Here is a 26011-nt window from a genome sequence, read left to right as displayed (position 1 = left end):
AGATAAAAACTGAATACCTCAGTCCCCCACCAAAACCTACTCAACCCCTATCCCCACTTAGGCTGGGGTTGGCTTTGGGCAACCCCACCTCACTCCATCAGTCCCCCCTCCCATCCCTTCAGCCCCTTCAGTCTGCATTTCTGCCATCTTAAAAAACAAACCCCCCAATCCGTTCCTCCGTCCTCACTCTGAGCCACTGCCCTTTCCCACCTCCCCTCCACGGTTCTGAGTGTTGCTTCCACTCACCTCCAAGTTTCTCACCTCGCTGTCCCGTCCACAACCCCCAAGCCACTGAGGCATTTGACAGCTGAGTTCTCCCTCCTCCCAGACGCCCCTGGGTAGGCACCACAGTGGCTCCTGGGGGCCCTTGGGCTGGCTGCTCTTCAGTCTCCTTTGGTGGTCTGCCCCAGCCCTCCCCTTTCTCCCCGACTCTCAAGGTTCACACACCTGTCTTTAGCCGCCTACGTCCAAGCGCCCACTCCACGCCTCTCCTCAGTGGCCTCACAGGCACCCCAAACCCGTCACAGCCAAACTCGAGATCTTGCTAACCCTCTTCTTCCTATGTTCCCCCAGACCCACCCAAAGAAACCTGAGAGTCCTTGAGGATACCCTCCCCCTGATGCAGTCAGTCATCAGCGTCCAGGATTCCCGACAGCACGCCACGCCTCCCGCCCGCCTCACCAAGCCACTGCTCCCTGAAGACACACGTCTGCCTCACGCCCCGTAGCTCCAGGGTCTACTCAGGGTCACAGCCTGCTCACTCACAAGCCAGCCTTCAAGGCCGCCACAACCCCACATACCTCTGCTCCCACTGCCCCTCCCCACACGCCCTGCAAGGCAACTGGCCCAAGCTCTAGTTTTCAAGACTGTTGCCGTTTCCTGTCCCGTCTGTCCCTTTGCAGCAGCCCAGAGTGAGCAGAGCGGTCTCCATTAGACAGACAAGAAGAGGCCGCTCACAGAAGGGCAGAAACCTGCCCAGGATCACACAGCACAATGAGACAGGTTGTCTCCCAGCATGACCGGCACCAGCTAGCTCAGGCCCTCCGCCACTCTGACCCGCCTTCCTTCCATCAGCACCCCGGGTCCTGCCCTGGCAGAACCGTGGCCTCCGGCCCCTCCCTTCAGTCAGCTGCTGCCCAGCCCACCACGGCTCCTGGCCCCAGCTCAGCATGGGGAACGAGGTGGACGGATGGGAAGGAGGCCACAAAGCCCTGGACACAAGCTGGGACAGACACTGGTGTTCCCTTTTATTATTGTTTTATTAATAAATTTAAGAACAGCTCTAACTTCTCTCTTCTCCCCAGAGCAACTAAAACCAACTAAAAGGGGGTGGGGCCTGGGGGGCAGAGGGCGCTAGGAGTCATAATCCTCTTCATCCTCTGCGTCAGGTGCCGAGGGGCCTGGGGGTGCTGGGGGCAGAGGCAGAGTCGAGGTGAAGGGCATGAAGGGTGTCGGGGGGCTGCAGGGCAGAAAGCAGGAAAGGAAGATCAGGCCACTCTCCGGTGCCCATTCCTGCCCACTCAGCCCCACCCGGTCCTCCACACAGGCAGCCCTGGAGCCCACCGCCCTCTGTACCAACAGGGAGCCAAGCCCAGAGAGGGGAAGGATCCAGGGCAGGTCACACAGCCCCACCCAGGGGGAGGAGACCTTCTGAGAGCACAGTATTCAGCCTTTAAGTCCTCCTCAGTTCCTCCCCTCCTATCCCCGAAATCTGCTACAACCAACAGAAGCAAGTGGCCAGGGAGGCCAGGAGAGACAAGTCAGCCTTGGGGTCGGCTGGCCCTCTCTTGGTGCCACTGAACTGCTTACCTCTGAAAGTGGACAGGGGGGTGGCTGGCCTGGGGTGGGGCCTGTGGTGCCTCCTCTTCGCCGTCAGTATCTGTATCCTCAGACTCATCCTGGGAACAAGGCAGGAATGAGAGATGACCAGAAAGACATGGGCTCATCACCGAAAAGCAGAAATAGGAGATGGACCTCCGTAGCCCCAGTTTACAAGCAAACAAACCAAAACGAAAAGATCACAGGTGAGGATGGGACGAGGCCCCCAGCCGGCTTGGTCTGGCCGGATGCCAGGCTGCCCTGCCTGCCCGGCGGGGCAGCACAGAGGGCGGGGGCCTCACTCACCTCCTGCTCCGAGTCCGTGCCCGACAGCTTCTTGTCCTTGCCCTTGCTTCCCATCCCACCATTCTTCCGGTTGCTGCTGCCTGGCTTCCGGCCCCTTCAGGAAGGTATAGTGCATCTGCCCAGAGGTCTCTCCCCTCCTTTGCCACCCCCCAGCCACCCCCAACCCCAGGGGCCTTGGCCTCCCCCACCTGGACACTGGACCCTGGCTCCCCACCTGCGGGGACCCTTGTCCCCATCCATGTGGTTGTCTTCGCCGTCCCCCTGCATGTCAGGCACAGATGCCACCAGGTCCTTCAAGAAGTCAAACTGCTGCTCCAGCTCAATGCACTGCTTCCTGGAAGAGGTGGGGAGGGGATGGCACTCAGGTGGGGCACAGCCATCTGCGCCCTCAGCAAGGGGCTCTCTGGATGTCAGGGGAATGGAGCCTGGAAAATTTCAATCCCAACCATCCCCCCCTTTGCTAGAACACCCAACCTCTCCTCCCAAGTTCAAACCCACTAGTCTTTGAGGCCTTGCTGATCTCCCAGCACCCCCTACCTCCCGCACTATCAGGGCACAGCCTCCCCTAAGCGTGTGAACTCCTGGAAGAGGACCCCAACCGGGCCCTCCCAGATCAGAGCCACTCACAGGTGGGATGTGGTCATGGTCTTGGCGTTTCGGGACTGGGTCACTTGGCAGGCCTTCTTCAACAGTGACTCCAGGAAAAGCTCGAGCGCCCGAGCTCAGGGGGGTCAAGGAGAACGCCGGGTGGTGTCCCAGCCCACACAAAGCGACCCCGGGCTGCCGGCCTCCCCCACCTCCCTCAACCCGACCAGCCCCCGACAGGATACAGATGATGACAGGCACAGCCGCCGCCACCTTCCCAATCTCTTCATCCGTCTGCATGATCTTCTTGATCCGTGCCTGGGGAGGGGGTAGAGAGCTCGGACCCCGTCGCCTCCGTCCCGGAAAGGGTGCTTAAGTGGGGGGAGAGAAAGGGAGCATCCCAGGAGAAAGGGGGCGGGGGGCACCGACGCTGAGAGGGCACGGAAGGGGGCGGGGCGTCCGGGCCCCCGAACATCGCGATGCGCCCGCCTCCCTAGCCGGGCCTGGGCCGGAGCCTCCCGAGAGCCCGGCCGCTCCTACGGGGCCTGGCCACGTGCTCACCGGCGGGAACCGCGCGTTGTACTTCTTCTTCTTGCTCGGCATCTCGGGGCCTCTCTCGCTGCGCCGGGCCCAGCGCCGCCGCCCGCAGCCTCCCGGCCCCCGGGCCTGCTCGTCGCCCGCCCGCCGCGGTTCCCCCGGGTCCTGGTGCCGCCCGCTCCGCCCCCGCCGCTGCCCACAGGGTCCTAGCGCCGCCGGTCAGGACACCGCCCGCAGGGCCCGAGCGCCCTCGCCTTAGAGCCTCCCAGGCGGTGCGCTTCTGTCCCGGACCGTACCGCCACTCCCGCTCACCCACAAGGCCAGAAGAACGAACGTTAGCCCCGCCCCCCGCAGGCCCGCCCCTCCTCGCGTTCCCCGACGGCCCCGCCCCTTCCCCGGCCCCCACTGTACTGCGCCTGTCTATAAAGTTGTTGTTGAAGCGGCGGGGCGCTAAGATGGCGGCGGCGGCGGCAGCCGTGGCGGGGGCGGGGCGCGGCGGCGGCGCAGAGCCCCGGCAGGAGCGGAGCCGGGCCCCGGGCTGGGCCGGCGCCGAGCGCAGCGAAGGCCGGAGGTGACCCCGGGGCGGCGGGAGGGGGCAGGGAGGGGCGGGGGTGCAGCTAGGGCCGTGGGCGCTAATGGCGGCGGGCGCGGCGGGGCGGGAGGCTGGCCCTCCTGCAGGCTCTATCGACCGTGGGTTCGAGTCCGGACACCGCCCCGTTGGCCTTGGATCGGTCACTGCCGTCTCTGGCCTCAGTGTACTCGTCGTTAAATGGGCTGGATAACGCCCGCCCGGAGGCCTGGCGCCATGGGGCCTGCCGCGGTGCTGCGCGAACGTGTGCTTTGCCTCCTTCCATTAACTCCCGGCGCCCGGGAAAGCTGCCATCCTCTGGCAGGGCCGGGAGGTTCCTGAATTCACATTTCGGCCCTGTCACTCAGTGCAGGTGTGACCTTGGGTGAGTCCCGTCTCTCTGAGTTTCGGTTTCCTCATCTGTAGGTCAGGGAGAGTAGTAATAACATTAACAACATCTGCACAGCTTTTGTTCCATCTCAGGCATTTAATTCTCTACAGCTGTTTGAGACAGGAACAGTTGTTATCCATTGTAAAGATGAGGCAACTGAGGCACAGCGACCTTAAGTTTTGCCCAAGGCCACACAGTTAATTCAGTGTCTGGCACCCACTAGGGCCCTGCAAGTTGGGTCTGTCCTGGACCTGCCCTAACTCAGTTCCCTTACGGCAGGATGGAACCAGGTGAGGAGCTGGAGGACGAGGACTCTCCAGGTGGTCGTGAAGATGGCTTCACGGCCGAGCACCTGGCTGCAGAGGCCATGGCAGCTGACATGGACCCCTGGCTGGTGTTTGACGCCCGCACCACACCTGCCACAGAGCTGGATGCCTGGTTGGCCAAGTACCCACCATCCCAAGTTACCCGCTATGGGGACCCTGGCTCGCCCAACTCTGAGCCTGTGGGCTGGATTGCAGCATACGGGCAGGGCTACGTCCCCAACTCGGGTGATGTGCAGGGCCTGCAGGCAGCCTGGGAGGCTCTGCAGACCAGCGGGCGGCCCATCACGCCAGGTACCCTGCGCCAGCTGGCCATCACCCACCAGGTGCTCTCTGGCAAATGGCTGATACACCTGGCACCTGGCTTCAAGCTGGACCACGCCTGGGCTGGCATTGCTCGAGCCGTGGTCGAGGGCCGGCTTCAGGTGGCCAAGGTGAGCCCACGGGCCAAGGAGGGTGGGCGGCAGGTCATCTGTGTTTATACAGACGACTTCACGGACCGCTTGGGTGTACTGGAAGCAGATGCAGCCATCCGTGCAGCAGGCATTAAGTGTCTGCTCACCTACAAACCTGACGTCTACACCTACCTGGGCATCTACCGGGCCAACCGCTGGCACCTCTGCCCCACTCTCTATGAGAGCCGTTTCCAGCTGGGGGGCAGTGCCCGTGGTTCCCGTGTGCTGGACCGTGCCAACAATGTGGAACTGACCTAGTGGGGCCAAATGGGGGAGACCACCCTCTGCCGCCCCTGCTAGGGATGGATGCTCCCGTCTGTCTTCCCCCTCCTTGTCCCAAGAAGGCTGAGCGTCCCCAGCTCTGAGGACTGGGTCACTCGGGAACTGCCTGCGTCTACGAACCCTTTGAACTTCTGTCCTGTGTTCAGGGCTGACTCAAGTCCCCACTGGCTGGAGGCTCTGGCTCCCTGAGTGCCAGACCCTCAGCCTCTCTCTTCGCCGCTGCTCCCCTTGGTCATCCAGGACCACAGGCTGGGCGCGGCCACCCGCAGGGGAGCCTTCCTTGGCCATATTCTCAGTTCTGGCTATACCTCCCCCTCCTCCTGCATCCTCCCCTTGTCTTCCTCCCTCGCGGGAGAGAAGACCTCGTGCTTCCAGTCCCTCGCCTTGGGGCCTTCACAGTCCAGGGGGCAGAGGCCCTGCAGGCCTGAGCATGCCGTTTTGTTGGGGGTGGGTGGGTCATGGTTCCACTCAGCCCCTGGCAGAGACAGGGGCTGCCAGGGCCATGGATACGGGGCCTGCCCCTCCCTGCCATCTCATAGCCCACACCACCTTCCTCCTTTCTTTGGCTACCTTGTCACATGCCTCCTCCTGGCATTTCAATAAAACCCAGCTTGGGTCTGTGTCTTGAGTGTTTTTGAAAACACTGTGTTGGTGGTTACCTGCTTTGGTTGCTGGAGAGAGGCAGGGCTAGGAGAGACTGCCCCTCTTCTCTGATTGGGCCCCCCCCAACTGCCTCCAGTAGTAAGATATGCCTCACAGCCAAGGCTGGGAACCTCTCTGAGAGCCTCTGCAAAGCCGGCCCTGTTTCCCCTCCATCCCAAGAATCAGAATCAGTTTCTCAGTGACTTCCCATAAATTCAAAGATTTGGCCCAGCAAAGTCTGAGGGGCTACTGCTAGCTCAGAGGGTATATTTGTACCCACTAGAGAAAGGTACCTCCTTGGTCCTGGCAGTTCTAGGCCAGGGCACATGGTCTGGTGAGCAGAGGATGGGTTGGGTTTCAACTGCCTAGGCTGGATAACCTTGTGCAGTGAACAACCTGCACAGCCTTAAGAAGCCTTGGAAGTCCTTCCACTTATACTCACCTCTCCCACCACCCTGACCATCACAGAGGCCACCAGACTGTTTGCACATCACTCCCATATGGATTATTTAATTCTCGCAACCTAACAGGAGAAGATTTTGGCCCAAGTTATGGTCAAGAAAATTGAGGCCAAGAGGGGAGATAGATTCCCTCAGGGTCACGCAGTGAGTTGGGCAGAGTTAAGACTTGCACCCCAGTTCTCAGGCAGAGTGGCGTCCCTGGCCTCACCTGCAGTTAGCTCTTTGCAACCCAGCAGGTACATTCACTCAACATGACCTCCCTGGGCCATACCGCTCAGCTGAGGCTGCTATAGCTTCTGGGAGCTTGGCTTCATAGCCCCCGGCCCCGGCCCTGGCCCTGGGCTTGGCTGGGGGCTCCTGGCAGGGAGGGAGCCCCTTGGGACGTTGCTCTCGTGCCGTGCCGGAGCTGACTCAGCCTCCAGCAGCCTCATCAAATTGGAATTTGGAGCAGGGGAGCGGAGATGCCACCAGGCTGACTGGGTGGAAGTAGGTGAGTCATAGATGCTGGCTCGGCCCCCTCCCCAGCCTCCTCCGCACCCAGAGCTGAGTCCCCTTCAGCCCAGCCCTGGGAAGTTCCCAGGGTTGGGTGGTCTCCAGGTCAAAGCCTGGTGCCCCTCAGACTGTCAGTGCCTTGCACTTACCCAAATGGGGCCAAGGCTTGGGAGGATCCTGGCCAGGCCCTTGTGGGTCCCACAAAGATGCCCAAGTGGTGTCAACACCACCTGGTTCTTCTTCCATAAGTAAGCATTTCACACACTTAGCGCCTCTTCCCCATCGTCATGGCCCTGCTTTAGCCCCTTCCTCACTCTCTCTCCCAAACCATTGCAACTGGCCTCGTCTGCCCCATTCCCCCTCCCTCCCCCCACTGCCCGCTGCCCTGCAGAGCGGCCTGTGTCCATCTGCTACTCAAAGCCCTTCTGTGGCTCCCCACAGCCTGCAACTTAGAGTCCACTCCCCTGAGCCCGTTATGGCCCAGCCCTCGCCCCCAGCTGCGCCAGCGTCCCTCAGGCGCCCCGTTCTGCCTGTGCTCACCCTGCCGGAGCCAACTGGCTCTCCCTTCACCCCTGGCAGGCAGCCCTGGGCCTCAGGCTCTTCCTTCTGCTTGAACACCTGCCTTGCAGCAAGGATCGAGGGGTTACTTATGTAACCACTGGATTAATGTCTCTCTCCCGCTGCTGGCCCCTAAGCCACGTGCCCAGACTATGCTCAGTGAAGGCAGGGACAATGCCTAAATCTCAGCCCTGTCCCCAGAGGGCCTAGCACAATGTGTGGCCAGAGCAACCTTTTCATAAATTAATTATTGAATGAATGAATGAGTGACTCAAGTCTATCCCCTGCCACTGCCTGCAGCCTCATCTCCTCCACTCCCTGCTTCACTACTTCTGGGTCCAGAACCATGAGCTGCCTGTGTTTTTCCTGCACGCCCGCTGGCCTCCTCACTTTTGTGCGTATTCTCATGCTGTTGCTTCCGCCTGGTATACCTGACCCTCACCTGCTTCCCTGGCTGACTCCAGATCTCAGATGCACATGCTCAGGTGTCATCCTCTCAGAGGTTCCCCCTCCCCCATCCATCCTCACCCCAGGCTCCCATAACGCACACGCAGCTGTGGCTCTCATCTGTGCATCTGAGGCCCCTCAAGGACAGTGGCTGCGCTTTATCCCACAGGGTGTCCTCAGCATCCAGCATAGGACCTGGCTTAGCATAAGTGCCAAATAAACATGATTGAATAAATGAGTGACTGAATGAAAGTTGCCCTCTGTCTCTGGGCCTCAGTTTCCTCATTCCATCCATAACAAGAGCCAGGCACTGTGCTAAGTGTGTACCTACGTTACCTAAGCTTCGCCCAGCTCTATTATTATTGCCATTTTGCAGAAGAGGAAACTGAGGCCCAGAGAGGTTCAGTAATTGGTTCAAGGTTACAGGGTTCACTATTTGAATCCCAGTCATTCAGCTCCACAGCACCCAGTGCACTGTTGAGCCCCCACTATATGAAAGTGCTGTGGGGAGGGGGGGCTGCCGAGATAATTGAGATCCAGCAAGGACTTAGGATCTGATTTGTAAAGCACACAGGTTCAGTCCTCAGAACCACCTGAGAGAGAGGCTGGGCCAAGACTAAGATTCCCATTTTACTGTTGGAGAAACTGAGGCCCAGAGAGTAGAGTGACTAAGCCTACTAAGCAGGAAGGACCTCCCGGGCCTACAGTGGGGACTGCTCCCCTGCCAGGGCAAGAGCTCCCAAGACCCACCCACTCAGGCTGGCAGGGGATTGTGTCCTGTTTGGCTGGCCCCTTCCCATACAGGCGTCAGGGGGCAGCCCTGACCCGGGGTAGGCCAGGCTGGGTAAATTTGGACAAGCCCCTGTCCTCTGCTCGCTTTTATAAGACCACGGAAGGATGACGGAGCCAGGAAAAGGAGGACACCCGCACTGCACCTACTCCCGCTCGCATGCACCGCGAACCCCCAGCCCCCAGGCAGGAGGCTGCAGAGGGGCTAGTCTGTGAGTGGGGAGAATCTCTGCCCACCTCCTGATTCCGGCTGGGGCCAGGAGGACAGGAAACAGCTGAGTCGGGAGAAAGCTTCAGCCAGAGCTTTGGCGAGGTTTTGGGGATTTTCCCAGCAGGGCAGCTGCGCCCCACTCCCGCCCACTGGGAGGGGCCCTGGCAGAGACCAGGCTTGGGTCACACAGCTGATTCATCTGAGGAGGGAAACTCCCCGTTTCTCTGACGCGCATCCCCCAGGTGCTGAGGAGTAACCTGAGGGCACCTAGCCCAGAAACCCACCAAACCCACCTTTCCTTGATTACTGGCCTCCCAATAGGGCTTGAAAACCCCCCAGGCTGGACAGAGGGACAGAGTTGGGCAGGGTGGCAGGGCATCGGGGCAGCTTCCTAGGGAATAACAGCAGAGACTGGAACCAGAGCGACAGCCGGACAAGGGGCACCGCAGGCATTCCCCCCCCTTACCCATTTGTCAGATGGGAAAATTGAGGCTCAGATAGCAAGAACAAACACACACGCAGACCTGCTCTGTTCCAGACACTACTCTAAGCAGTTTGTACGCATTCACCCCTTTTTGGTCCTCACAGCCCTCGTTTTCCTGAGGAGTAAACTGAGCAGAAAGAGGTTAAGTAACGGCCACGGTCAAGGCTGGAAATGCTCCGGAGGCTCTCCACAACTCCCGAGCGCTTGTGCACAGCCCTGCGGCAGGGTGCTCCCCCCTCTCCCTGAGCACCTCTGGCCCCAGGGGCCAGAGACCTCCCTGGGGTGAAGTCTGAAGTGGTCTCTGGGGACCCTTTATCCTCACGTCCCAACTCAGGCCCCTGGGAACCCTAGAGGACAGGCAGGTCACCCACGGGACCCTGGCTCCTCCAAGGCTAAAGGGAGAAAGCTGGCTCCTGCAGAAAAAAAATAAGCCTAACCCGCAGAGGGCAGGAGAGGGCAGCGAGGCATTCCCGCCAAAATCTTCCTCTGGAGGCTTTTGACTTCCTTCCAAAGCCCAATCCTTCCCCCCTCCCCTCACCCCCCCGCGTCAGAGCCTCCCTTTCCTGTCTGCCTGCCCCCGGCCCTGACACCACACACACTCATGCCCGCACACACAGGCACACACGTGCACACCGAGAGTCCAGCCTCCAGGCCACTGCCCCTCAGCAGGCCGGCCCTGCGCCCTCTGCCCGGGGCCAGGGGCCCGCTGGCTACTCGAGGGGAGCTGAGGGTGTGGCTCTGTGGCGTGTAGCCCAGGACCCCACGCAGACAACCTCTGCCCATCTGGCTCCCACTCACAAGCGGATGACTCACCCCCTTGCCCCCCATGACTCAGTTTACACGGGTGCCCAGAGGTCCTCCCAGTGAGGGTGGGGCGGTTTATTAGCCCAGCCCAGGCCCGCCAGCCTTTCCTCCCAGGATGAGAGTTTCATCCCCCTCCTGGCCCACAGCCAGAGCTGGCACCCGGAGCCTGGAGCCCGGAGGTGGCGGGAAGCCTCAGGCCTGGGAGGGTAGGAGAGTCCAAGAACTGAGTGGCAGTCCCCAACTTCCCTGGGCCTGGGTCTGCAGGGAACAGCAGCTACTCCAAGAAATAAGAGGCCAGGCTGAGTGGGCAGAGCGCCATCATGGGCACCAACAGCAGAGCCCTCGATGTCCTGCATTCAGAGGAAATGGTCCACATGGCACAAAACATAACAGCAAGAAATCCCTCACTAACATGTATTGGTCGCTTACTATACCAGTCCCGTGCTAAGTGCCATCCACGCCTTCCCTCGTGTACTGCCCCAATAATCCCCTGAAGAGCGTGTACAATCATTATGATCTCCGTCTTACAAGTGAGGAAACAAGCATAAAGAAGAGAATGACCCAGGTCACACAGCCAGGACTCAAACCCAGGCCATCCAACTCCAGAGCTCACGTCGTTATCCCACCTGCCTCCCTGAGCCGCGCTGGTTGGAAGAGGGATGACGGCCCAGTCTGCCCTGCCCCTCCCCCCAGCGCACCTCTGCTGAAACCTCTGGTTTTAGGGATCACCGTATGTAAACCATTAATCTGCAAGAAGGGAAAACTGAGGCTCCCAGAGGGAAAAAGACTGGCCTGAGGTCCCAGCACAAATCAGAGGTGCAGCCAGAGCTGGGACCATGTAGTTACTCTCCCCAATGCCCTGGGATGGAGAGGTCGGCCCCGCCCCGACTCCCTGTAACCCTTTAGCCCGGCTCCTTTTCCTCCTGTGCTCCTCTGCATCATGGGGACAGGACTGCCTTCACAGCAGGGTGGCATGAGGCTCAAAGGACAGCAGAGGGACCAGTGCTCAGTGGCATCTGGGGAATGAGGAGGGTGATACCTAGGCCCTGGAAGCAGCAGCCCAGCCCCTTCTCATCCCACCCTCTTCCTCAGCCCGGGCCCCACCAAATGGCTCCCTCCAACCCCACGGGCCAGAAGACCTTCCCATAAGGGACTCCAGCCCCCTCCTCCCCAGACTCCAGCCTCAGTAAAGTGAGCATAGGTCCCTTCCCCGTTCAAACAGCACTCAGGGGTCCGCTTGTCCTCCAGCCCAAGTCAAGCCCCTCACACGGGACTAAGGGCCCTGGCTTAGGCCTCACTCGGCCCACCCTTCCCATCATGGTCCCAATACACATTCTACCACATGCCCTGGACAACAGGGAGCCAGGCCTCGCCTCCCCCAACCCCCAGGCCTTTGTAAAGCCTACTGACTCCAAATCCAGAAATATCGCCCCCATCTTCAGATACTCATCAGCCAGGAAACCTGCTCCCTCTACCCTCGCAATAGGAAAGCATTCTTCCTTCCTGGGCGCTCCTGTAATGCCCCTGGCGCTCTCCAGCTCCTGGCCCCAGCACTCTCTACCTTCCACCAGGGATGTTTTCCTCAGCAGCTGATCCCTCTTTTGGGCTGTAAACACCTTGGGGCCAGGACAAAGTCTACCTCCCTACCTCCCCAACTGCTGGTTCCATTCAACTTTAACTCTGTTAATTCAGGAGAATGGATAAACGTGTCCATCATGCAATGGGACCAGACTCAGAAATCAAAAGAAGTGAACTACCGCTACCCACAACCTGGATGAATCTCACAGACATAATGGTGAGAAACGGAAACCAGACACAAAAGAGCACACACTGTACGATTCCACTGATGTGAAAATCTAGAAGAGACAAAACTGATCTATGGTGATAGAACCGAGATAAGTGACTTTCTAGGGTAAGGGAGGATTGACTGCAAAGGGGCAGGAGAAAATTTTCTGGCGGATGGAAATATTCTGTATCTTGACTGGAATGTGCTTACATGAGTGAATACAAATGGTCAAACATAAGACCAGCACATTTTTTAAAATGTAAATTTTACTGAATGTAAAATATACCTCAACGAAGTAGATTTTTGTTTGATGGGGCAGGTCTATATATACTCAGTGGAAGCATTTCCAAGATATAAGAAAACAAAAAAGCAAGGAGCAAAACAGGGTATAGAGCAGGCTAACTTCTGGGTAAAAAGATAGGCAAGAGACTGAATACAATAGAGAGGGAGGCTTTTCACTGTATACCCTTGTGTAGCTTCTGGATCTTGAAGCATGTAAATGTATTACCGAGTTGAAAAACAAATGCAATGAAAAATTTAAAAACGTAAGGCAAAGTAAAAAATAAAAATCATGTTTTAAAATAATTTTTTCTCTTACACACACTATGTATATATAGTGTTTTGTGTTTGTCTCCCCCAAACAGAAAATCTTTAAAAATTATTCTGAGCCGGTTAAAAAAAAATGTAACAGCCTGCATAGTGCTATGGGACTCTATTACGTGAGGGATCTAACCTAGGTTAAGGACTCATGGGACTTCCCTAGTGGCGCAATGGTTAAGAATCCGCCTGCCAATGCAGGGGACACAGGTTCGAGCCCTGGTCCAGGAAGATCCCACATACCGCGGAGCAACAAAGCCCACATGCCACAACTACTGAGACTGCGCTCTACAGAGAACCACAAATACTGAAGCCCGTGCACCGAGACCCCGTGCTCCACAATGACAAGCCCGTGCACCACAATGAAGAGTAGCCCCCGCTCACCGCAACTAGAGAAAGCCCGCATGCAGCAACGAAGACCCAATGCAGCCAAAAATAAATAAATATATAAAAATTAAAAAAAAAAAGACTCATGAGGACTTCCCTGGTGGTCCAGTGGTTAAGAATCAAACTTCCAATGCAGGGGACGCGGGTTCAACCTCTGGTCGGGGAACTAAGATACCACATGCCGTGGGACAACTAAGCCCGAGTGCTGCAACTACTGAGCCTACACGCTACAACTAGAGAGAAGCCCGCGTGCCACAAAGAAGAGCCCACATGCCACGAAGAAAGAGCCCACGTGCCGCAACTAAGACCCAATGCAACCAATAAATAAGTAAATAAATAAAGGACTCGTGGACTCATGGAAGGCCTCCTGAGGAAGTGATGGGGAAACTGAGACCTGCAAGATGAGAGTTGGCCAGGCAAGGGGATGAGGGAGGGCATTGTGGGCAGAGGGAATAGCCTGTGCAAAGGTGAGAAACTTGGTCCAGTAGTAAGCCTGGAGCAGAGAGAGTAACTGGGTGCTGCTGAGGGAGGAGCCTGGGCAGGTGGCCCACACCTGGAAGGGCCTGGGATGCCATGTTAAAGATTCTGGCTGTTTTCAAAGGATAGACCAGCAAGGCAGTGAGGAGCTCAGGCTCTGGAGACTGACTGCTTAGGTTCAAATCCTGGCTCCACAATTTCCTTGCTGTGTGGCTTTTAGCAAGTTGATTAATTTCTCTATGCCTCCATTCCCTAATCTGTAAAATGGGTATAATATTATTATCTGTCTCTACAGGGTTGTTGTGAGGATTAATGAATTACTTTGAACAGTGCCTGGTTCATAAGAGCTACATGAGCGTGAGCCGCTAGTGTGACCCTTTTGGCCCTCCAAGTCCCCCAATCAACAGACAACCTAAAAGAACACAGAGTGTATCAAGCATCCTGACCCCACCCTTTCCCAGACCTCAGACCCTCCTGTGTAGCAATTTGAAGTGTGCCGTGGTGGCTCGGAAGGGTCCAAGTCTGAGGGTGAAATGGTCAGAATTGTAAAAGATTCTTCTGTGAACATTGTCAGGATTTTAAAAATTCCTCAGGCTGCTCGTGGGAAGTGGAGGGGAGGGAGCAAGCTGGAGGCTGTGGAGAGTGTCCAGAACAGATGGGAGGGGACTAGGACCAAGGGAAAGAAATCTTTTTGTTGGAGTGAACTGAAATGTCACCTCCAGATGTGGGGAGACTGGAATTCTGACCCACTGCTGGTGGGATGGAGAACTGTTGGAGAGAATCAAAGCCAAATTTATGGGTGCCCTATGACCCACAAATCCACCCCGGGCACATATCCAAGAGAAGTGAGTGCAACTGGCCACCGAAGGACATATCAAGAATGCTCACGAGGGAATTCCCTGGCAGTCCAGTGGTCAGGACTCCGTGCTTCCACTGCAGGAGGCACGGGTTCGATCCCTGGTCGGGGAACTAAGATCCTGCAAGTCACGCGCAGCACAGCCAAAAAAAAAAAAAAAAAAGATGTTCACAGCAGCCTTATTCTGAAGAGCCCCAAACTTGGAGAGCCCCCAATATCATCATCAGAAGAATGTAGAGAGTGATTATGGGATATTTGTGCAATGAGATGCTACACAGTAATGGAAAAGACCAAGCTACTGCTTTACCCAACAATGTAGACGACTCCCTCAGACATGCTGTGTAAAAGAAGCCAGACCCCGGACTTCCCTGGTGGTCCAGTGGTTAAGGCTCCGCGCTTCCAATGCAGGGGGCGCAGGTTCGATCCCTGGTCAGGGAACCAGAATCCCACATTCCGCATGGTGTGGCCAAAAAAAAAAAAAAAAGAAACCAGACCCAAGAGAGTACATGCTGTATGTTTCCATTTACAAGAAGTTCAAGAACAGGCAACGCTGATCTATGACTCTAGAAGTCAGAATAGTGGTTACCTATAGATGGGGGATGGTGAGTGGGAGGAGGCACAAAGAGGTCCTGGGCTGTTGGAAATACCCTACACCTTGATCAGGGTGGTAGCTACATGCGTTTACATACATGTAAAAAATCATTGACCTGAACATGTTGGATGAGTGCACTTTACTGTAGGTATGTTAAACTTCAATTTCATCAACAACCTAAATATAAGAATCAAAATTATAAAACTATTAGAAGAGAACATAGGGGTGAATGTTCATGACCTCAAATTTGGCAATGGATTCTTCAGTTGGACACTGGAAGCATGAGCAACAGAAGGAAAAATAGATGAACTGAACTTCAAAAAAATTATAAAAACTTTTGGGCATCAAAGGACTTTATGAAGAATGTGAAAAGACAACCTACAGAATGTTAGAAAACATTTGCAAATCATATATCTGATAAGCGTTTGGTAGCCAGAATATATAAAGAACTCATATAATTCAGCAACAACAAAAAGAAACAACCTAATTAAAAATGGGCAAAGGACTTAAATACACATTTGTCCAAAAAATATATACAAATGGCCAACAAGCATATGAAAAGATGTTCATTGGTCATTAAGGAACATGATTGGTTATTAAGGAAATGCAAATCAAGACACAATGAATAGAGAACAAATGTATGGACACCAAGGGGGGGAAGCGGCAGGGGGTGGGGTGGGGGGGTGGTGTGATGAACTGGGAGATTGGGATTGACATATATACACTAATATGTATAAAATGGATAACTAATAAGAACCTACTGTATAAAAAAATAAATTAAATTAAATTCCAAAAAAAAAAGACACAATCACTTCACACCCTCTAGGATGTATTTTAAAAACAGAAAATAATAAGTGTTGGCAAGGATGTAGAGAAATTAGAACCCTCAGGCACTGCTGGTAGGAATGTAAAAGGGTACAACCACTGTGTAAAACAGTCCAGCAGTTCCTCACAAGATTACACAGAGAGTTACCATATGACCCAGCAATTCCACTGTTAGGTATATGCCCAAGATAAATGGAAACACATGTCCACACAAAAGATTGTACACAATGTCCATAGAAGCATTATTCATAATAGCCAAAAAGTAGAAACAACCCAACGTCCATCAACTGATGAATAAATAAATTGTTGTATAGCCATACAATTGAATATTATTCAGCCATAAAAAGGAATGAGGTGTTGCTACTTGCTACAACACTCATCAGCCTGGAAAACTTTATGCTAAGTGAAAGAAACCAGACACAAAAGGTCACAAATTGTACAGTAAATTTTCCATTTATATGAAGTGTCCAGATGAGGCAAATCTGTAGAAACAGAAAGCAGATTAGTGGATACCAGGGGATGGGAGGAGGGGCTAATTGGGAGTCATTACTTAATGGATATGGAGTGTTTTTCTGCGATAATTTAAAAGTTTTGAAACTAGAGAGGAGTGGTGGTTGCACAACATGGTGAATGCACAAAATCCCATTGAAGTGTACACTTTAAAATGGCTAGGAAGGGACTTCCCTGGTGGCGCAGTGATTAAGAATCTGCCTGCCAATGCAGGGACACGGGTTCGATCCCTGGTCCGGGAAGATCCCACATGCCGCGGAGCAACTAAGCCCGTGCACCACAACTACTGAGCCTGCGCTCTAGAGCCCGCGAGCCACAACTACTGAAGCCCGCGGGCCTAGAGCCCGTGCTCCGCAACAAGAGAAGCCACCGCAATGAGAAGTGTGCATACCACAACGAAGAATAGCCCCAGCTCGCCATAACTAGGGAAAGCCCATGTGCAGAAAGGAAGACCCAACACAGCCAAAAACAAAAATTAATTAATTAATAGACTTTTAAAAAAATTAATTTAAAATGGCTAATTGTATGTTATATGAATTTCACCTCAATTTTAAAAATAAATAAACTTCAATGTAGAAAGTGAACGGAAACTGGAAAACATAAACATCACCTACAGTGCCCTGGGAGCATTGACAGGACCTACTGGGCGCAAGGCACACTCATCCACTGCCTCCTTTCGCCTCATTGCAGCCCCAGGAGGTGGGGATTGTCAGGGGCTCAGAGAGGGAAAGTGACTGAGCCAGGCTCACACATCTGCCAAGGGACAATGCCTGGGTCTTTCAGACCTTCCAGCCCCCAGACTCCTGAAACAACTGTGGCCCCCTGGGATTCTCACCAGGCCTCCCTGGGTGGGAGCTGGTGAGGTCAGGGGCCAGGAACGTTACTGCAGCCACGAGGCGGGCGTTAGTGACTGAGGAGCTTGGAATGTGCTGCCTCTGAAAGGACCTCCTTGTGGCTCCACTGACGGTTAGAGCAGGAAGGGACTTTCAGAGTCATGCAATCACACACACACACACACACACACACACACACACACACACACACGAAACCTGAGCCCCTGCTCAGTCACTGTCCCAGGCCGCTTGGGGAGTGGGGGCAGGGTGGTGTTTCTGGAGCCGGCAGACGAATGCAGTCAAGGCTGACTTGTGTTAGGCCTCGCACCACCTGGCTGCCTGTGTCACTTTGACCTGTCCTGCTTGGACTTAGCCAAGGAATTCAGATATCACTTAGTGTGTGTGCATGCGCATGAGTACCTTAGCATGTGATCAGAGCCCCCAAAGCTACCACCCCTGGGGCTTTTTATTAACACGTAATTATTTTTGCTATTTGTCAAATTTTCACTATATGCTGTATGAAGCATGTGACATTATTTTATATCTATTCTCTGACAACCCTGAGATGTTATCACTATATAGTTATCGTTATGTCTTCATTTTACAGATGAGGCTCTGAGAGATTGTATGCCTCATCCAGAGCACACAGCTGGTGAGCAGCCTAACCAGAATTCGAATTCAGAACTCAGGCTTGTCTGACTCCAGCATACCTGTTCTTTTCCATGAATCACACTGCCTCAAAAAATCTCTCTCTCTCTCATGCACCCACGTGCACACACACACACGCACACCCCCCCCCCCCCCATATATTTCTCATTCTGGTAAACTGCTGGTGGTTCCTTTTCTTTTTAGAGAATGACAAGCATTGAGTAGAATAAGGGCAAGGGAGAGGCACCAGGCTGGTAACCACCTTCTGAGTGCACATCACTTTACAGCCTACAAAGCACTTTCACATTTGTGATCTCATCTGATCCCATAGCAACCCCATGAGGTCATCAGGAGGCTCAATTATACCCATTGGGAGTGGGACTCAGAAGGAAGGTGACCCGCCCAGGGTAACAGAGACAGAAAATGGTAGTACTGAGACTGGAAGCCCAGGGCCAAGCTGGCCTCTTGTCTCTAAGTCCTGAATGTGTCCACTGACCCTGGCCTCTGTCCCCAAGGAAGGCAGCCCAGGTCCCCACCTTCCTGAAATCTTCCTTCCCTGAGGACAAAACTGGAGCTGATCAAAAGGAGGTACCCGTGGAGGGCCTCCCTGGTGGCGCAGTGGTTAAGAATCTGCCTGCCAATGCAAGGGACACAGGTTTGAGCCCCAGCCCAGGAAGATCCCACATGCCGCGGAGCAACTAAGTCCGTGCGCCACAACTACTGAGCCTGAGCTCTAGAGCCCCCAAGCCACACTACTGAGCCCACGTGCCAAAACTACTGAAGCCTGCGCTCCTAGAGCCCATGCTCTGCAACAAGAGAAGGCACGACAACGAGAAGCCCGCGCACCGCACCGAAGAGTAGCCCCCGCTCACCGCAACTAGAGAAAGCCTGCGCACAGTACCAAAGACCCAACACAGACAAAAATAAATAAATAAATAAAATTTAAAAAAGGAGGTACCAGTGGAAAGCAGGAGATCCCAGCTCTCTCTGTAGTTGTGTGACACTGGCAGCTCCTTATTCTCTCCAGGCCTCAGTTTCTTCATCTGTAGAATGGGAAGCGGCAAAGAAGAAGTTTTGGGGTGGTTCTTTCAGCACTGATATTGTGCATGTGTGAAAACATGTCTGTCTGGGAGGGCTTTGAAAACTCTTGCCTGAGCCTGGGCTTGGAGCTCCCACAGCCCTGATTTGGCAACCTGCTTCAGACACTGGCTTAGTGATCTTAGGCACCTCATTTCAACATCTCTCAGCCTCAGTTTCCCCATCTGTAAAATGGGGATGATAACGACACCTACCTCCCATGGTTGTTGGTCTTTGGTTGTTGACATTTGGTCCTGGCCTCACATTCACACAGACCTTTGACATAATCCCCAAACAAGGCTGGTGACTACGCAGTCCTGGAAGAGCAGTTACAGTATTTAAAGAAGATGGCGTTTATCAGAGCACAGGACAACTGTGTCCCACCACAGGCTCTCACTGCTTATAGGGGCTCTGAATTAAAATTTGTTATAGCTCCTGAAATTATCCTGTGAGTGGTGTAATTATATTGCATTGTATTTGTGGGTAGTTCAAAGCATTAACATGTCATTGTAAGCATTTAAAATATACACCATTTTGGTAACCCTGGTTTATCATTTATTTACTTTTTAGTATACCTGAACCTGAAAACAATGCCAGTGAATGGGCCTCACGCCATGACTTGGATGGTAGTAGCACGATTCCTGGCATGAAATAATGGCAGTAGCATGGTCCCTGGCAGTAAATGATGATGATGATAATAATTACATCAATCACATTTATAATCTGATTTACAGTTTCCAGACCCCTTTCACATTCTTCATTCCAACTTCCCACGCGTGGCAAGCTCGCTATGTGATTATTTCGTCCCATTTTACGGATGCAAACACTGAGGCCAGACCAAGCAGTGAGAGGCTCTGGAGTCTGGCGGCGGGGGTCTAGGTCTGCGCTTGGGGCCTGGGCGGGGCTGGGTGGGGCGGGGCGCCCGGCTGCTCTCAGGTGTGTTTGTCCGCAGGGGAATCCTTCGCTCCACTTGGGCGCGGCGAGGAAATTGCACCATGTATGGGCAGCTACGTCAGAGGGGGCGGACCCGCCGCTGTCTCTGGGGCCGCCAAGTCCGCCCCTTTTGCCCAACAAAAGTCGGCTACTGGACCGTAGGAGGCGATGAAAAGTTCAGGGCGGACTGACAAAAGGCAGTGCGTCTGGAGAGGTGGAGCCCAGAGTTGTCCAGAGCCTCTGCGATACGCCCGCTCTCCCCTCCCACCCCCAGTGGAAGTGGTTCAGCCCGAGGACTTCTCATTCATAAAAAGAAAAGACTCCGCTAGGAGCGAGTGAGTCAGAACCGAAGCCGCCGACGCGGACCCCACAAAGCAGCCAGCCCAGGGCATGTTCCGAGACTACGGGGAACCCGGGCCGAGCTCCGGGGCCGGCGGTGCGTACGGCGGCCCGGCGCATCCCCCGGCGACAGGCCAGCAGGTGAGAGGAACCCGACGCCTGGGATCGCCAGGTGGACGGAGCCTGGGACTGTGCGGGCCGCTCCCGCACACTCGGGGACTGGGACCGGGAACAAGGAGCAGGGACTGGGTCTCGGAGCAGTGGCAGCGGATTCTGCCCATTCTCCGCTGTCTAAGGGCACTGTCTCCCCCACAACCCAGCGGAAGGGGCGCGGCGGGCGGAGCAAACATCTGCGAACATCCCCTCTCGCGTTCGTACCCCTTCCCGTCTCTATCTGCTGTCTATCTGTCCCTTCGTCTACGTTACCTTCTTTCCTTCTTCCTGTTCACCGGTAATTTCTTTGTCCCATCTGCGTCGGAAGGGGACCCCTTAGTCCGGGATTAGTCCTAGCCCCGACAGGATCAGAGTGGGTCTGATCCATCTCGGACTCACTTTCCGAGGTCCGGAGTCTGAGCCGCGGCCGCCGAGATGTCCCTACGCACGGGATCCACCGCCAGGCTAGCCCCGACAGACTGCGAATCCTCGGCAGTCTGTCTGTGATCATCCGTGTGCCTGACCGTTTGTTTGTCCCTCCCCACCCCGTCGCCAAGTCCTCATCCCCATCTCGGCGCAGTGGAGCCTGGTGGGCTCCGGGAGACTGGCCCTTGACCTTTTTACGGGTTGGGGCCGGTGGAAACCGCGGGGTGCCGGAAGTGCGCGAGGTCCTGCAGCGGGCAACTCCCGCGCCCCCGACTCTCGGCCCCGAACGGCGCCCGCTGCGGGCTGGGGGGGGGGGGGACCCGGGAGGCTGCAGGTGCCCATTTCCTGTCGAGGGGCCGTGAGCACGTGTCGCTAGGGGAGGGAAGAAGCGGCGTCCGTTCCGCCGAGTCACGGCGGCCGAGTCACGGTGGCTGACTCACCCGGAGCGCCCCTCCCTTCCTGGCCCGGAGCGTCCCGGGCCCGGACAACCTCGGGAGCGGGAGATGCTGCCGGCGGCACCTCGGCCCGGAACTGGGGTCACTGGGTCACTGTGCCCGCAGCGCTGAGCCGGGGACACTGCTGTCCAGACTTGCCTGGGCTTGAACCCAGTTCTCCTCCGGAACACTGAGCCCCCATCTCAACCCATTCCTCACGTTTCTGGCTGAAAGTATCATGACAGGTAATACCTGGAGCGCATACTGTGCAGCCTTGCATTGTGATGGGCAGTTTCCACCTCATTTACTTTACCTCACAGAATCCAAGACCCCACTGATTTTAAAACCCACCATTATTTTGTGCCACTAATTTTTTTAAAGAAGTTGCCAATTCAACTATGATTTCAGAGCTACTGAAGGGAACTTGTGAGCATCAGTGAAATGCTGTAATCCTCACCTATGACAATATTAAAAACAAGGAAACGGAGGCACACTGAAGTTAAATAATTCGCCCTGACAGCCAGTAAATGGCTGAGGTAAGATTAGAACTGGGCTAGCTTGAACCCAGAGCAGTGGCTCTTGCCCACCACGGCCCCTGTGTGCTGGGCACCTGCCAGTTACCAGGCTCTGTCACACACACATTCTCTCACCTGATTCTCCCAGTCACCCTCGAAGTTAGGGGCTGTCATTATCCTCTTTATGTAGATGGGGCTCAGACAGGGTGCAAAAGCGGGTAAGAAGAACCTGGCTGCCTGGGTCCAAACCCCACTTCCCACTTATTGGCTGTGTGTCTAGGGACAACTGTTTTCCTGTCGGAAAATGAAGATACTGTTGTGCAAATTATATGAGTCAGTATTTGTAAAGTGGTTGGGACAGCACCTGGAATTCACACTTTATTACTGGAAGCCCCTCAATCCACAGAGACCTTATCCCTGGCCCGCCATGTCTTATCCCTCAGAAGTTCCACCTCGTGCCAAGCATCAACACTGTGAGTGGCAGCCAGGAGCTGCAGTGGATGGTTCAGCCTCACTTCCTGGGACCCAGCAGCTACCCCAGGCCTCTGGCCTACCCCCAGTACAGTCCCCCACAGCCCCGGCCAGGAGTCATCCGGGCCCTGGGCCCAACTCCAGCAGTGCGTCGCCGGCCCTGTGAACAGGTAAGAAGCAGTGGCGTTTGCACGGGTTCTTGTGTCCACAGGGGTGCTGAGGTGCAGAGCATAGGCTCTTGCCCAGAAGGAGAACACAGGCTTAGAAGGGGCATGGGGAGAACAGACCCACTGGTGACTACTGACCAAGACAGAAAGTGAGGAGATCCCCTGGGGAGACCCAGAGGGCAAAAGCAGTCACTTCCGGATCAAGGAAGGCTTCCTGCAGGCCTAGAAGGATGGGTAGGATTTGAATAGAGAGAAAGATGTAAGAAAAGACATTCCAGGAAGAGGAGATGGCAGGAGCAGGAACGGAGGTAGCAGTGAGAACATGTAAGGTGTATGTGTGGAAAGTTGTGTGGACAGTAGAGGGTCTCCAGCTGCTGACAGGTATGGAGAGGGCGGGCTTATGCTGTCTATGTTGCTGGGAAGAGAACAGAAAGAGGAGGGTTCCCTTCAGCTACTCTCTGAGGCTCTGTTTCTATATCTCATTTAATCCTCACGAAAACCCTCTTATTATGAACTCTGGTTTTCCCCATTTTACAGCCAAGGAAATGAAGGCACAGAGAGGTAGTCACTTGCCCAAGATCACACAAGTAGTGAGTAATGAGACAGGTCTGTCCAATTCTAAAGTCAGATCGTAACCACTAATCCACACTGTCTCACTAGGAGGTTACGAGAAGGCTTGAAGCTTAGAGAGCTGGGAATTCTTACCTCCCAAACCAGGGTTCTTAGCAGCACACTGCTAAAAAAGTCTGTGCCAAAATAAATGAATAAGAGCTAGAGGGTCTTTAGGGAGTGGTTCCTCTTTCCTCTCTCCGGGGCATTTTGGTATCTGAGACTATAGTGGGTGAGGTCTGCACTTTAAAGAGCTTGCTCTGACAGCAGGGTAGAGGATGGGGAGGACGTCAGGATCCTAAGAAAGATGTGCGATTGGCCAGGGGTGACTTCCCCAGAAACAGAATGGCTGGCTTTTGTGACCAACTGGAAGGGGACCATGGTGTAAGCCCCAGAGGCAGGCTCCTGGACTTCCTTCAGCCATGATCCTGGGTACTCCTAGACTGGGGCTGTGAGCTGTGAGTGGGGTCCTTTCGGGGGAGGTGGTCTCCATCAGCTGGCCTCTTTCTCAATGTTAAATAGAGTGAGTGGATTTTAATTTCTGCTCTGGAACCACAAACAAGTTATTCGTCTTCTCTTGGCTTCAGTTCCTTACACGAAAAGTTGGGTTAAGAATCTGTGTAAACAGAGGTAGAGAACAAACGTATGGACACCAAGGGGGGAAAGCGGCGGGGTGGGGGGCATGTGGGGTGGGATGAACTGGGAGATTGGGATTGACATATATACACTAATATGTATAAAATAGATAACTAATAAGAACCTGCTGTATAAAAAATAAATAAAATAAAATTTAAATGATTAAAAGAAAAAAGGAATCTGTGTAAAGCTCTTAGCTGGCACATAGTAGATTCCCGATGAACAACTACTTAGCAACTCCCATTAGCCCCTCTTGGTGCTTACAGCCCCTGGGGAAGAGGAGACCTGGTTATCAAGATACTGAAAAGAATGAGGTTCCTATTAAAAAGAGTGGCCTGGTCCCAGAGGCTCAGGGGAGTAAAGGCCACTTATAGCTGCGGAATGAAAGAAGTCTTCCAGGAACGGCTGGGGTCGGGTAGGGGATCTTAGCTGAGTCCTGGGAGAGGAAGAGGGTTAAGGTTTGTAGAAGGACGGGAAGGGCATTCCGAGAGAAATCATAGGAGGCAAAAGCTGGGTGCGAGGAGGAAATATGACTCATTCAAGCTTACTAAAGCGGGGAACCGGTCGGGGTGCGGAGGTCCCAAAACGCAGGCTGAGGGCGCCCCTGCGCTGCCATGCCCTCCGCCAGGCTCCTATCACTGGGCCAGCAGCACAGAGTCCACCTCACTGCTCTCTCTACCCTCCCCAGATCAGCCCCGAGGAGGAGGAACGCCGTCGAGTGAGGCGCGAGAGGAACAAGCTAGCCGCGGCCAAGTGCAGGAACCGGAGGAAAGAACTGACCGACTTCCTGCAGGCGGTGAGCACCGGCGAGTGCGGAGGGTGCCCAGGTCCCGGCCCACCCAACCCCAGAAGGTCCCGAGTTCCCAAGAGCCCGCGGGGCCGCAGGGGGCGCCGGTATATGAAGTCCCCTCCCCCCCACCCGGCTCCCTGTCGGAGGCGCACTCCGACGAGGAAAAAGTGATTAAAAATTAATTGCAGCACGTCTCACCCTGAACAGAGAAGAGCTGAAGCTGGGACCAACAATGTCCTTCGAAGATGCCCCCCGAGCCTGATGGGAGTCGTGCCCATTTTCTCCCGTCGACTCATGGGAGTTGTAGTCCAGACTTGCTGGAGACGCCCCACTCCCCCCGCCCCCTCGCCACCACCCCCCACTTTCCGCGGCCCAACCTCCCAATCACTACCACCGCGGGAGGCTCCGCGGTATTCAGCCCTCATCCTCTTGACTCCTCTCCTGATCGTCCACAGGAGACCGACAAACTGGAGGACGAGAAATCCGGGCTGCAGCGAGAGATTGAGGAGCTGCAGAAACAGAAGGAGCGCCTGGAGCTGGTGCTGGAAGCCCACCGCCCCATCTGCAAAATCCCAGAAGGGGCCAAGGAGAGCGAAACCAGCGGCACAGGCAGTACCAGTGGCACCAGCAGCCCACCAGCCCCCTCCCGCTCTGTGCCTTGTATCTCCCTTTTCCCAGGGCCTGTGCTTGAACCCGAAGCATTGCACACTCCCACGCTCATGACCACACCCTCCCTGACTCCTTTCACCCCCAGTCTGGTCTTCACCTACCCCAGCACACCGGAGCCCTGTGCCTCAGCCCACCGCAGGAGTAGCAGCAGCAGTGGGGACCCCTCTTCTGACCCCCTTGGCTCCCCAACCCTCCTGGCCTTATGAGGCACTCCAGCCCCCACTCCCTGCGGGTGCCACCCTCACCAATATTTCCCTGCCCATTGGTCCAGCTGGCCTGGACCATATCTCATGTCCAACCCCAGCAGATTCTTCTCCATCCCTCCAGATGAGACTGGGCATATTTTGCTTCCTGGTAGTGACAGCTTGGGGCTACCAAAGCTGCCCACTGTTTCTCTAGAGCTGGCCTCTCTAGCACAGTTTGCACTAAGTCAGAGACAAAATGGTTCCTGTTTGTTGGAGAAAATTCCGGGCAGCTCCCAAGGGACTTTGTAGATTCTCAGAGGTCCTCTGGAGCCCTAAACCCCTGCAGATCACCCCTATAGTCATCATCACCCTCTTCCTGTGATTCACCCAATCCTACCCCTGACAGGAGGTGATGCTCTACCCGCCGAGAACACTAACTCACCCAGCCCCACTGCCAGCAGCACCAGGTTATTGAACCAGGACACTCTGCCAGTCCCTCCTAAATGGAACAGCTCAGGAGGGTGCCAGAGGTTTCTGTGATGAGCTGACCTGCAGCCCCCAGCTCTGAGAAGACTTTAGCTCCAAGCCTCCACAGCGTGGGCAGCTGCTATTTATTTTCCTAAAGAGAGTATTTTTATACAAACCTGCCAAAATGGAATAAAAGCCTTGCAAGCTCTAGCCTGCTCTCATTGGACCCAGAGGCTAAAGGGAGAAGATTTGGAGCCAGAAGCCCTAGGCTCCCATTTCAGCTCCACCAATTCACTACATGACCTTGGACAAATTATTTGATATTTCTGGACCTTGATTTTCTTATCTGACAAGTGAGGCTACGTCTGTTCTGCCTCATCTCCAAGACTGAGAGGAGGAACAGAAGTGCTGTGAGGTGCCAAGCCAAGAGGATTACCATCCTCCTCCTGGTGGGGGCCCACAGCGCTCCCACAGG

The 26011-nt window shown here is 54.9% G+C and overlaps 3 protein-coding genes and 1 long non-coding RNA gene across 6 annotated transcripts; 2 read left to right on the top strand and 2 right to left on the bottom strand.

The window, feature by feature from the left end:
* Positions 1 to 1240: 1240 nt before the first annotated feature.
* Positions 1241 to 3408, bottom strand: DRAP1 (DR1 associated protein 1). The gene is made up of 7 exons (XM_059932051.1): positions 3271 to 3408; positions 2955 to 3027; positions 2752 to 2845; positions 2339 to 2458; positions 2125 to 2218; positions 1810 to 1898; positions 1241 to 1459 (listed from the first exon to the last, which is right to left on the bottom strand). Exons 1-7 carry the CDS (start codon positions 3310 to 3312, stop codon positions 1354 to 1356), a joined length of 618 nt encoding a protein of 205 aa, XP_059788034.1. The 5' UTR covers positions 3313 to 3408; the 3' UTR covers positions 1241 to 1353.
* Positions 3409 to 3686: 278 nt separating this feature from the next.
* On the top strand, positions 3687 to 5906 carry C8H11orf68 (chromosome 8 C11orf68 homolog). Its single transcript, XM_059932048.1, has 2 exons — positions 3687 to 3817; positions 4485 to 5906. Exons 1-2 carry the CDS (start codon positions 3702 to 3704, stop codon positions 5239 to 5241), a joined length of 873 nt encoding a protein of 290 aa, XP_059788031.1. The 5' UTR covers positions 3687 to 3701; the 3' UTR covers positions 5242 to 5906.
* Positions 3829 to 24467, bottom strand: LOC132370991 (uncharacterized). 3 transcript variants are annotated; one of them, XR_009504727.1, is made up of 4 exons: positions 20440 to 20751; positions 18957 to 19058; positions 18623 to 18707; positions 3829 to 4234 (listed from the first exon to the last, which is right to left on the bottom strand). It is a non-coding gene; the product is annotated as an uncharacterized LOC132370991 (long non-coding RNA). The 3 variants fall into 3 exon arrangements; XR_009504728.1 differs by lacking the exons at positions 3829 to 4234; positions 20440 to 20751 and adding exons at positions 15912 to 16155; positions 24413 to 24467; XR_009504726.1 differs by lacking the exon at positions 3829 to 4234 and adding an exon at positions 15912 to 16155.
* On the top strand, positions 19862 to 25744 carry FOSL1 (FOS like 1, AP-1 transcription factor subunit). The gene is made up of 4 exons (XM_059932049.1): positions 19862 to 20154; positions 21985 to 22182; positions 24113 to 24220; positions 24670 to 25744. Exons 1-4 carry the CDS (start codon positions 20065 to 20067, stop codon positions 25087 to 25089), a joined length of 816 nt encoding a protein of 271 aa, XP_059788032.1. The 5' UTR covers positions 19862 to 20064; the 3' UTR covers positions 25090 to 25744.
* Positions 25745 to 26011: the final 267 nt, after the last annotated feature.

This window comes from Balaenoptera ricei, chromosome 8, assembly GCF_028023285.1.
Source record: "Balaenoptera ricei isolate mBalRic1 chromosome 8, mBalRic1.hap2, whole genome shotgun sequence".
Taxonomy (NCBI): Eukaryota; Metazoa; Chordata; class Mammalia; order Artiodactyla; family Balaenopteridae; genus Balaenoptera; species Balaenoptera ricei.
The sequence above is the reverse complement of the archived record's forward strand: the minus strand, read 5'-3'. Positions and strand labels throughout refer to the sequence as shown.

What these genes read in the sequence shown, in the direction of transcription:
- DRAP1 (XM_059932051.1), bottom strand. Translation starts at nt 3,312, where the DNA reads ATGCCGAGCAAGAAGAAGAAGTACAACGCGCGGTTCCCGCCG. An exon ending in GGCTGTGCCTGTCATCATCT is followed by an intron (nt 2,846 to 2,954) that starts GTATCCTGTCGG and finishes GACCCCCCTGAG; the next exon opens with CTCGGGCGCTCGAGCTTTTC. An exon ending in CCCCCTGTCCACTTTCAGAG is followed by an intron (nt 1,460 to 1,809) that starts GTAAGCAGTTCA and finishes TCTGCCCTGCAG; the next exon opens with CCCCCCGACACCCTTCATGC.
- C8H11orf68 (XM_059932048.1), top strand. Translation starts at nt 3,702, where the DNA reads ATGGCGGCGGCGGCGGCAGCCGTGGCGGGGGCGGGGCGCGGCGGCGGC. An exon ending in GAGCGCAGCGAAGGCCGGAG is followed by an intron (nt 3,818 to 4,484) that starts GTGACCCCGGGG and finishes CCCTTACGGCAG; the next exon opens with GATGGAACCAGGTGAGGAGC.
- FOSL1 (XM_059932049.1), top strand. Translation starts at nt 20,065, where the DNA reads ATGTTCCGAGACTACGGGGAACCCGGGCCGAGCTCCGGGGCCGGCGGT. An exon ending in CCCCGGCGACAGGCCAGCAG is followed by an intron (nt 20,155 to 21,984) that starts GTGAGAGGAACC and finishes CTTATCCCTCAG; the next exon opens with AAGTTCCACCTCGTGCCAAG. An exon ending in GTCGCCGGCCCTGTGAACAG is followed by an intron (nt 22,183 to 24,112) that starts GTAAGAAGCAGT and finishes TACCCTCCCCAG; the next exon opens with ATCAGCCCCGAGGAGGAGGA.